Source organism: Candoia aspera, chromosome 3 (assembly GCF_035149785.1).
Source record: "Candoia aspera isolate rCanAsp1 chromosome 3, rCanAsp1.hap2, whole genome shotgun sequence".
In the NCBI taxonomy this organism is placed as follows: Eukaryota; Metazoa; Chordata; class Lepidosauria; order Squamata; family Boidae; genus Candoia; species Candoia aspera.
In genome coordinates, this window is record NC_086155.1 from 197,769,443 (window position 1) to 197,781,412 (window position 11,970).

General features: G+C 43.1%; 1 protein-coding gene across 1 annotated transcript; it reads right to left on the bottom strand.

Annotated features, from left to right (window-relative positions):
- Window positions 1-5,377: 5,377 nt before the first annotated feature.
- Window positions 5,378-10,214, bottom strand: BBS10 (Bardet-Biedl syndrome 10). The gene is made up of 2 exons (XM_063299656.1): window positions 10,024-10,214; window positions 5,378-7,425 (listed from the first exon to the last, which is right to left on the bottom strand). The coding sequence occupies exons 1-2, from the start codon at window positions 10,212-10,214 to the stop codon at window positions 5,469-5,471; spliced, it is 2,148 nt and encodes a 715-aa protein (XP_063155726.1). The 3' UTR covers window positions 5,378-5,468.
- Window positions 10,215-11,970: the final 1,756 nt, after the last annotated feature.

The window sequence follows — 11,970 nt, forward strand, 5'->3', positions numbered from 1 at the left end:
TAATCTGTTTAGCTGCAGAAAGGCGGCATAAATCAGATAGGTGGAAGATGTTTGGAGACACCGGAATGTAACTTTTCTCCAGAGTCGATCAGTAGCCCTCTCATTCTGCAGCCCTTAGGTTGAAGAGTCACAGAACTGTGACTCTCCAGATGAATAATAATGTACAACTGACAATTGGGGGCAATTGGAAATTGCAGTCTAGTAGCAGTAATATACAGTATATTGAGGGCCATAGATGCTCTTCTGATCTCATGAGATATACATCTGAAATCTCACTTCTTAATTTTATAAAAAACAGTTTTCATTCCAGGCATGAAAAGGGATGAATGCAAATCACAATTATTAACATAAACAGGGCAATCAAAGCTAGGATAGGCTAAAAAGGCTCAACACGCAAAATAACGCAAGGCACTTAAAGCAGTGAAATTGCAGCCATTCCGTGACATACCTGAGTTCCCATTCAGCCGTGGGGTGGTGGTAAAAGATGAAAGTTATGATCTCACAATGCAAACTTCACCTCTTTGTTATGTCTGCTGTGACATCACATGTAGGTAAGGTTTAGAGCTGCCATCGTGATGCCTGTTTCACCTGACAAAATCTTCAGATTCTCTGCACATGTGATTCAGTTCTTTAGGGCAGTGTTTTTCAAACTTGACAACTTTAAGGTGTGTAGAATTCTGAGAGTTCAAGTCCACACATCTTAAAGTTGTCAGGTGTGAAAAAACTGCTTTAGGGACTGAGTGGTCATTCTACCTCCACCAGGCATTCTGTGAGTTGTCCACCCAGAAACCCACATCACTTCAATATATTTGCACTGCCATACAGGCATTTACTTGTGGTAACTGGATTCAACATTGTCCCTTCCTCTTTTGATGGACTGTGAGGCGTCCTGGTTGGGACCGGTTTTTCTTGGCCTAGTGCTTAAGAGGTCCAGGCACTCGATTACACTGAAGCAAATTAAGGTGATTTGGGGCTCATGTTCGACTGGCCCCCTCCAGAGACAAATTACAAAGTGAAACATACGCAGCCTTGTTTGTAATGGAAGCAAAGAAAGCTCCATTCTGCTGTCTATTACCGTATTTGAATATATGCAAGAAGCCGGGTGCTGAGTCATGAGGGGGATTGATCAGCAGTTTGGAAAAGAGAGATTAGAGATTCTCATGTTGTTCCTTCAGTGGGTCTGACAATCTGCTTTTTCTTGGTAGATAGCAGTCTAATTGAATTATACTGATGGCTACCCAACTTGGCACCTTTCAATAAGGCTTACAATATAGTCAATCCATTTTAAGTGACCTAAAATAGTCCTCCAAAATATATTTTATTAAATTTTTATAAAAGGACTTCCAAAGAACACAGCAAAGGGCTAAATAATGAATTTGTATTGACCTATTCACTGAGTTCTATGCTGATTTTCAGCAAAGAATGCTGGGCACCAGATGGAACTAGAGACCAAAAGGAAAAATAAATGCAATGTCAATCAATTGCAGAATAATTTAATTGAATAAGCAGAACCAAAACCAGTAAAAGCAGATCAACTACCAGATTAACATCAGCTAAAGGACACCCTAGAATGCCTCCACAAGTAAATCAATCAACTAAATTTGCCTGGTGCTGAAGTCAGCAAATCTGGTGTTATGCAGGGCTACCTTGAAATGTTATTTCAGATGTGCATCATCAGATAAAGAACACTTAGGAAAAGAGCTTCTGATGAAGACAACAAAGGCTTAGTTCATGTATCTTCATCCTATACCATGATGTGAGTTTGACTTAATATGAAGCACAATTGCATCCATGATGGCTTGGTGTTATGCATGGACCAGGCCAATATAACTATATAACCAATATAAACTGTGGTTAAAAAATTCCTGGCTTGGCATTATTTGACTATTACCAATATCTGGATTAGACTTGTGTAGGAGACAGTGCTCTTTCACAAACTAGGTCTCATGCTGTTCATAATATTAAAGGGAAGCAACATGTTGAACTGGGCCTGAAAAATGTCTGATGGGAAGTATTTGTTTAATGACCATTGAGATACAGTGACTATAGCCAGTCCCAGTTGGGAATTTGTATGCCTATCTACAATGTAATTATCTGTATATAGCATTAACTGAAGATTCTGAAGTCTGCTGAGGCAGTATTACACATATCATAGCAGTGTTCAGTTTAGTGCCTTCTAATGGCACTGAAGGAGTCACTGCAGATTATGTTGGTTGTGTGAATCACCCAGGACTGAATTGGAAATGCAAGTGAGATGAAGGGAGAATGTGTATGCTAAAGCCATTTCTGCCCTATATGTACCAGTTTTAATGTTATATCTTGCTGTTATTTTCTAGCTCTAAGAACTAATACTTCACCCAGGGCCATCTTTTGAATATGAGCAATTGCAACTGAATTCCTACCAAAGTGAGTATTTGTAGTTCAGGGTTGAACTGAGGAGTCCTTGGTGCTCTCTGAGCCTTGTTGTTTTCTTGCAGATGTTTCATTGCCAGACTAGGCAACATCTTTTTGATCCTGTCTGTTCACATTCAGTATTGTCTTTCCCTTTCTTCCTCTCAATCTTGCCAAGTGTAAATTCAAATACTGAGGCTGTCATAAATGGAGGACTGATTCTGCATAACTTTTTTTTAGGGGGTAGTTCAGGAAGAATTTAAACAGAACACTGATGCCAGGGAGATAAAATGAGAGGGGCTAAGTGAAGACCAAATAGGTCATAGCACAAATGGATTTTAGAGGTTAATGAATCTGAAAATCCAAGGGATTAGGTGGCAGCCTTTACTGAGTTTTTCGAGGCTCAAGTCTCTTAGATACAGTTGCTCCCAAGCATTCTAATCTACACTCCTGATACTCCAAAAAACAATAGTTAGTAGTGTTTGGCCTGCAGAGCATGAGGATGACCACACGAGGTGTTTGGAAGATAAAATAATTTGTACTCTATCAGATTCCATGATTTTAAAAGTTTTAGGCTCCTAGTCTAAATCCTGCCTCAGTATTTGAATTTACACTTGGCAAGATTGAGGGAAAAAAAGGGAAAGACAATACTGAATGTGGACAGACAGGATCAAAAAGATTAAAAAATATCCTTTGACAAACTGTAAGTTACTATGGGAAATGGGTCAATTTGTTCATGTGGTCACTTGGATTTGTAAATAGAATGTCTCCTGCCCTGTGTGATATATATCAACTTGTATCCAATAGGGGGCATCAGTGTCCATCCAACAAGCAGAACCAAAATGTTTGCAAAGAATGCAGGTTTGTCAACAAAAAATGTTCTGCGTAATTGGAAAGCCAAACTGAATAGATATCCTAATTAGAAAAGCTAGGATTATTGCATCTGTAAAAGGTAGTTGCACTCCATAGGTTTACATATGTTTGATGGTTAGGACTTCAGTATAGATAAAATGTTCACATACTGCTTCAGACAACTAGCTGAAATGCTAACCCAGTATTAAAATTTGAGTTGATCTTCATGGAGAAAGGCATATCCTGGCATGTGAAATCTCTTATTTCTAGGTAAGAAGAAAAGCATTTCACCAGAAAACGGCAGAAAACAGGCAAACAGTCTTTTATTAATCCCAATGTATTTAAGTTCTGAAGATACCAATTATTTAATAAAGATGTACAAATAAAGATGTACAAATGAAATGAGAGTTTCATCTATCCCTAGGTGGTTGGTCAGTTTATAACTCAGTGTGTATCTAGACCCAAGCAAACAGGTGAATCATGGTTCAGTTACCCATGCACTAACATGCTGTATGGACATGGTTATGCTGAACAGGCTACTCACAGTAACTAATCCATGATCACAGCCAACCCCTACTCCTTAATTCTGGAATTAGATGTAGTCCAGTTTTCGTAATTATTCTCCTGGCATTTCATAGCTATGGTTCCCATGATGTGGATCTCCAACCATTGGAGAAAAACACAATTTATGAAATCAACCCAATCATATGAGTATCAGTGGCATATAAAAGATGTCCCTACCTTTCCACACTGAGAGAATGCATTGGGAAAAAAAGGAGGCAGTAATGATTATATTTTCCCTGAAGGACAAATATGAACCCATTCCCAGAAGTGGTTCCTTATAAAGAAGTAATATTTCACAGTACTAAATTCTCAAAAATTGTGAAAATCTAGCTTTCCCTGTTTTAAGTTTCCTCAAGGTAAGATAATCTGAGAAATCTTGCTTAGGGTTATGGCATTCATAGTAATTGGCCTTATTTTTGTTGCTCAATAGTTCCCAGCAACATTTTTCTTGCATGACCTACACCGAATGTGTTTCCCAGCCAAATCAGATATAACTTTGGGAATCCAATGCTGTGGGAATGGAGAACTGTGATTTCTACACAGCTGAGAAACAGTAAAATATACTTATCCAGGAACTTAGAAGAACTTGGTGAAAGGTCCCCTGGGCAAGCACCGAGTCATGTCTCACCCTTTGGTGGGACGATGCTTTCGCTACGTTTTCTTGGCAGACTATAGCAGGGTGGTTTGCCATTGCCTTCCCCAGTTGTCTCCTTCCCCAGCGAGCTGGGTACTCGTTTACCGACCTCGGAAGGATGAAAGGCTGAGTTGACCTGAGCTGGCTACCCGAGAATCCAGCTTCCGCTGGGATTGAACTCAGGTTGTGGGGAGTTTCGGCTGCAATACTGCCGCCTACTGCTCTGCGCCACACGAGGCTGCTACCAGAAGAACATATATTTGTATAAATTTGTATTAGCCTTGGCTGATCCTTGGGTGGCTTGGGGCCAGTCACACTCTCTCAACCCAACCTACCTCACAGAAGTTCTTGTCTGGAAAAATTTATTTATTTTCTATAGCCGCCCATCTCAACAAGCGCCTCTGGGCGGCTTACAATCATAAACAACATAAAACAGTTAAAATAATTAAAAACAATTAAAAGTACAAAATAAATATATATGGTCACCAAGTGGAGTGCTGTGGACACCTTGAGCACCTAGAAGAAAGTCATGATACAGATCTAATGCATAAATAACCTGAACAAATTCAGAGCTAATATGACTGTTTCCCCAACCCCTAAAAACTAAAGGTTGCACTAATGTCCCTCAGCTCGCAGATTTGTCCTTGATCTAAAAAACTTACTTTTAACAGGAGTTAAAAATACCGATACATCATTTCACCCAAGTATGACAGGGAAGAGGAAAGTATAATGATGCATTCTTGGATATGGGTGAAAACGGGTGAAAATAATGCTCCAACAGGCAAAGTTACATACACACTTGATAGTTGAGGCAAATGTAAATAAGCTTGGATACACTTCTGGTGAGAGCTGTACAAAACTGAGTATTTTGAAGTCCTTCCTAGCAATCAGAAGCAGAAAGCTGAAGAAAGAACAATACAGTTATCTTATTTCCCTTTCTTTTTGGGTCCTTTCACTAAGAATTAGGGGAGAAAAGGAAAAAAGTAATCAGAGATGAATGTCCCACCAGTATAGGAGGAGCCTGCTTTCACACATCAACTTCTGAGTCACTCTCTTCAGCCTTCTGTGGTAGCCTTTTAATGCTAATGATTAGGTCAACACTAAGCAGCCGAGCTGCACACTGAAGCACAGAAGCCACTAAGTGGTACTTACAAGAAACTGATTCTAGAAGCTGCTGATTGGGCAGAAGCTGCTGATTGCTTTTGAGGGCACTGGTAACTTGAAGACAGAGCTGAGGAAACACATTCCTTTTTTGTGTTGCGCAGAGAATTTTGGGAATACTTAGCAATACATCAGCAAGTATAGTACAAATAATGGATATATCTGATGACTGGCATTGTTTTGCAGAGTTAGATAGATAGTAATGTAACAGAATTTCAAAGAGCCCTCCTACTGGCAAAACTGATCCCACTTCTATGTAAGAGTCAGAGTAACTCTGATTACCCCTTTTATCATTCTCATATTTAAGTAACCTGGTACAACTGCCTATATTAGCTTGCAGCTGTATATTTCTGAAATCTATGCTTTTGTTAATTGTATTATCAACAGGCTGATTATCTTTAAGAAGTTCATTCTTAGTTATTTGCAACCTTTCATTTTGAAATTTGTATTTTAGAGAAGCCATTTGCCAGCCAACTAAATTATAATCACTTTTCTGTAACAATGAACTCTTACTACCATGCAACAAATCAGCAGAAGGCATGGTTGTGCCTGAGGAATTACAACTGGATGAATGGACCAACTTTTCATCTACTACATAAGAAGGTGCAGTAAGTTTTTCCATTGTAAGCCCACAAGGTGTCAGATGCTTAGTGTTGGTTTGAATTTTTCTCCAGTCATTGCGCTCCTGAACTAAAGGCTGCTGAGGAGTTGAACATTGCTGAGTTTTATTCAGACTATTTAAAAGACAGTGATTTTCCAGTTCTGAGTCACAGTACTTGGTCAGATGAACTGCTGTAAACATTTGTTGCAGCATTTTGAATGCTTCACGAAAAGCAGAAACATGCTGCTCAGTAACTCCGTGTACTGGTCCACAGAGAATCACACAATGAAGCTGAATGGTAGAGGTTTGTGCAAAGCCAATGTGAACAAACCTTTTCGTTCCAAGGTGTAAGGGTTGGCAAAATTTCGCTACAGCTGTTTGAGTGATTTCACTGTTAATATTATCCAAAGATGGTTTGAAAGGTGAGATTCCAGTAATCTTGCAAATAAGAGAGATTTCCTCTGCTAACAAGCAATCTACAATAGATATGCCATTATTTTTTGCATAGTAATGAACAATATCATGCTGTTTTACACTTGACAGTATTACCTTGATGTTATTGTCTTGCATGTGCTGTAGAAGACTTCCAGTTCTTTTTGTAATCCAGGTTTCAGATGCCTTGAACTGACTTTCAGCAGTTATGACAACTTCTATGCCCAACTCAGTTACAGAGGAGTGAATAGGTTCGGTTATGATTATAACCCTTTTATCGCTCTCTCCAGGACAGTATACTGAAAAGTCTCTCTGAAGTAGTAAGCCATCTAGGATCCTTGAATCTGAAAAAGGAAGGCCTGTCATAGTGGCGTGCAGCTCTGCAAAACATTCATTCACCAAGTGTAATGCTTCATTCTGGTTTTTACCAGCTGTAACTTTGAAGTAGAAATCACAAGCCAAACGAGTAAGGAACTTTTGTCTGCTATTTCCTACTTTCCCACAAAAATAAGGTTCTAACACTAACTCTATGCCCCTTCTTGTATCTGAATCAGAAGCAGAAAAGATTGACCAAAAATGTTTCTTAAGGTCCCATGTCATTAAATGGTCCAGGATGTCTGTTTGGATCTTCACAAGAAACTGGGAAATACGCTTCAAACTGCAGTATTTTCCTTGATCTCTTTTATTAAGTTTTTCAAATTGTTGTAGTAAATCAGAGAGTAGAATGATAAAGGTTTTAGCGCCATCTCCAAACAAATTGCAGTGTGTAGAAATGCATGCTATCATAATTCTGTTAAAACCAAAGAAGAAACCAATTGTTAACTTACAAAACTGTTTACTTGAAATATTTAGTTTATTTGAAGTATCTAAATCTCACACACCTACAGTCAAAAAGACAGTTCTCGATAAGACCCAAATATATCTATAAAAGATTACTAAACACAATTATCTTGTTTGCATATGAATGTTCATGTTATGTTTTCAGGCACAAGCAGAAATGAATCCTTCTAAGCATGTCTGTCTTTGGAAAGATTCTGATTTGGTCTGAACTAGCATAGACTAAGCAGGAAAACAGATCTTGGGAGTTGTTAAAAATAATTAAATGAGATTTAAATACAAGAGTTCATTCACAAGGCAAACACCATTCTAGGACAGGGATTGGGAAAGTGGGGAATCAAATATTTGGGAACAATTATTAGCATTCCTAGAAAGCATGACTTCCTAGATTGCTTTAGTTCAACAATATATGGACCACAAAGGTTGTTTACCTCTGTTCTAGGAGGAAGAAACAATAGCAACAATGCCAATACTGCAAAGTCCTCAAATTTACAATGTACAAGAGGGCATTTGCCCAGCTTTAACTAGTATTCCAGTTGCAGCATTACCTAAAACATTGAGGATAGCTGCACACCCCCTTGCAGGGGCATCCACCAAGGAGGTAAAAAAAGTGAATCTGATGTCTGCAATAACTCCTTTTTACATAATACGCCCCTACACAAACTTCCTTGTTACCACTTGCACAGATTATTGCAATTTGTTGTACACAGGGGTATCACTAAAGACCACCAGGAAACTTTCACTGGTGCAAAATGAAGCTGCCTGGGATCTTATTGGGCAATCCCAATACTGCCATTTAACATCAAGGTGCTAGTTATTGCCTGTAAAGCCCTATATGGCTCAAGGTTGGATGCCTTTGAGATTGCCTAACCCAAGTAAAATCTGCCTGCTCAATCCAAGAATGCTTGCTAAATATTCATTCTAGCAAGATTTACAATGAGAGAAGGTACAGAGGTGGGCATTCTTGATGAAAGTTCCCCTCCTCTAGAATAGCTGGCCCCTGGAGGTGAGAATGGTTCCTACTTTCATGGCCTTCTGGAGGTTGGTTAAACACTGTCTTAAGAAAATACACTACTACTAGGAAATGAAGAAAAGAAATTATGAGGAGGCTGGGCATTTTCTATATAAGAAAAGGTTAAAACATTTGGAGTCTTTTAATTTAGTTTTAAAAAGTTGACTGAAAAGAAATAGCAAGCTCCTATAATTTTTGCCTCTGGCAAGCCTGAAATTATAGGCAATAGCTGTACCTAGTATTAAGCTTCCTCCATGAGACAGAAAGAAGTCAAGCTCTACCTTGTAAGTAGAGATGGACCCTTTTCCTGTCAGTTCAACCTTCAGAGCTGGGTGTTATGTGACAATACTGTCCATTCCTGCTTCTGAGCAGGAAAGACTAGTTTGTGTGACTGCATGTTACATTGCTCACCGATTCTTTTACCAGGTAGTGATCAAACTTCAGCTTTCCTTCCATCTTTGGAGGCACCATATAACATAGGAAATAAACTTGATGGTTGAAGCAATTTCTGCAGCTTCACAGTTAGAGATAAGAACTGGAGTTTGTTGCAACCCTTGGAGCACTGAGCTCCATAGATAATGTATATATTAGATCTATATACCTCCTTCCTGATCAAAGGAACACTTCCACTTAATAATACAAGAGCATTAAAAATAAAAACTTAATAAAGAATTGTGGAGTCCCTGGTGCTCTCTGAGTTTGGTTGTTTGCTTGCAGACATTTCATTACCCAACTAGGTAACATCACCAGTGCTGATTATTTAACCTGCCACCCAACTCCCTCCAGGCCTCAAACTTATGCAACTGCCCTCTTTTTTTTCTTTTTTTTAATCGTATGGCATAGCAGTTCGGTGTGTTCATGCTGCTTTTTCTTGCTGGGAAATCCTTGTGAGGTCCAGCAGCCAGATGTGTAGACTATTTAGCCATTACAAGCCACGTTGCCCGGGGTGCACCACGAGGAGGCTAGTCTACACTGCACTGAGTTGGGCTGAGACAGAAGGACTGGCCCAAGGTCACCCAGCTGGCTTTCATGCCTAAGGTGGGACTAGAACTCACAGACTCCTGGTCGCCCAGCACCTTAACCACTAGATCAAACTGGCTCTCACAACTGCCCTCTGATGGGGCCTTTTTCCATTAGCCATCCCCACACTTTCCAACTCCCTTCCTGCAGAGATTGGTTCTTCTCTAACCCTCCTGGGCTTTGGGAATCTGGCAAGGCCTCTCTGGGGGGCGGCATGCTATGCCTGAAGGTGGGGTTCACCACTGCGTGGTTTTTGTAGTTGCTGGTTTTGATCCCGAATTTGGTATTTTTATGCACGTCTGGGTTTTGTGTGCGTGCATGTTATTCTATTTTACGGTGAGACTGTTAGCCGCCCACAGTCTTCGGCATTGGACGACGTACCCACGGAATAGAGAAATAAATAAGCCTCCCCGTCTCCTGTTCCGGTAGCATGGTCAGCCAAACCCCAGGCCAGGCTCCCCGTTCCCCTCGCGGGTCTCAAAGCGACCGAGGCAACAAGTTCGACCCAAACGCGGTTACCTGGCTGTCGGCGAGTCCACATTCAGGGCCTCTAGCACACGCCGACCGTCTCGGGAAAGCAGGACCTCTCCCGTGGGGCGGGTGAGCAGGACCTGTCCTCCGTGGGGGCCGAGGGAGCCGCGGACGACCCCCGCAAGGGCCGCGGCCTCCTGCGCCAAGCGCACCAGCTCCAAGCGCGCCGCAGTCGCCATGGCAACCAGGCCCCGACGGCGTCCAGGCGCAGAGTACCGCCCGGCAGTGACGTCACGGCCTCCGCGCTCGTGATTGGCGGGACTTGGAATCATTCGGCGGAGATGATTGGTGGAGCTTTCGTCGTCTTTTCGGTTTAATTTGCCGGAGCGAAGCTCCTCGTGCGCGGTTTGAGAAGCGGGGTGGAGGGGTGAGTGGTTTGTGCTCTGCATGGCACCGAGGGCCATCTTCTCCCTCATCTGAAATGGCGTTGTGAGGGAAAAGGCTTTCCCCACATACTCAGGAGCCCAGTCTTCGAGGAGGGCTTCAGTAAATACCCTTCAGTACATTGATTCTCCCGTGCCTTCCCCCTGCTCGTTCCTCTCAAACGATGTTGGGGATTACACCTCCCAGAATTCCCAACCATCCTGAGGCGATTCTCGTGGGGGCGGCACATTTCCACCGCACCCGAAGGCGAGGCTCTTTGAAGGATTTCACTCTCCGCGCGAGAGGGGATGCCAAGCGCGCGTCTTCGTCCCCATGGCAACAACAAACAACCCCTCGCTCGTGGGCCGGACGACGACCGCTAACTCTCTCGCGCGCTCAACGTCACATCGCACTAGGCTCCCGTGGGGCGACAAACCCTGCCTCCTTCCCCTTCCCATTGGCCGGAGCTTCATAAGGCCATCTCGGCCTAGCGCCACGGATTGGCGAGGAGGGGCTGAGCCGCGGGGAGCGCGGCGCGCCAGAATGGCTAGAAAGGCGCCGGTCATTAGCATAAACCCCTCCCCCTTCTCATATGGCCTCCCCGCTCCCGCTCCTCTGCCGCTAAGGTGCGCTCCTCGCTTTCTTCGCCTGGAGCATCCTCGGGCGCTCAGCGCACCGTCCGCGCCGCGGAGGTGGGAGCCAGTCCGAGCCCAGCGGAGGGCGGCGGGCAGATTCGAGGACGGCAGCGTCGCGACCCCCGGAGGAAGAGGAGCCCTGACAGCGACCGCGATCTTCGCCTCCCGTTGAGGGGAAGAAGGGGGCGCAACAGAAGGAAAACCCAGATCGCCTTTTCTGGTCGTCCCGTTTGGCCTTTGGGGACGCATCGAAGACCGGGAGGGGGGAGAAAACCTGTAGGTATTCTAAAGGCTCTGCCTGGCTGGGTCAGACGCGGGCTTCCTCTCAGTCTCTCTCCCACCCCCCACCTTTGGACCGCCGTCCCATCATCCCCAGCCCTCATGATCAAGACACCTGGAGGGGACCAGCCCAGGGGAGACCAATGTAACCTTTTCTTATTTTTTTTTTGCCGTTCAATCGTGTCGGATCCTCGGCGACTGCCTGGACAAGTCCCTGCAGTTTCCTTGGCAAGATTTCAGATGTGGTTTGCCATTGCCCCCTTCTTAGGGCTGAGAGAGAGTGACTGGCCCAAAGTCACCCGGCCTGGCTTCATGCCTAAAGCAGGGCTAGAACTCACGGTCTCCCCGTTTCTAGCCCATTGCCTTAACGACTAGACCAAACTGGCTCTCCGATGTAATCTCATGGTGCTTTCCATCCTGGCCAATGGGCTGCTTCTGGACATGCCCCACCTGGTTTGAATGACAGTGTTCATTTAAAAAAAAAAAAAATCAAATCTGTGTTTTCATTTCAGGATCTTTTAAAGAGTTTGGAAGGAAGAAGGGGAACACCCATCATGACTGATGGCAGCACTTTTCTCATGCCAGTTTGACTGGATGTTTTACTCTCTTAAACACTTACAGGGACAGGCAGATTATTTTAGCTACCACTCTTCATGGA

What these genes read in the sequence shown, in the direction of transcription:
- BBS10 (XM_063299656.1), bottom strand. Translation starts at nt 10,214, where the DNA reads ATGGCGACTGCGGCGCGCTTGGAGCTGGTGCGCTTGGCGCAGGAGGCC. An exon ending in GTGGACTCGCCGACAGCCAG is followed by an intron (nt 7,426 to 10,023) that starts GTAACCGCGTTT and finishes TGGTTTTAACAG; the next exon opens with AATTATGATAGCATGCATTT.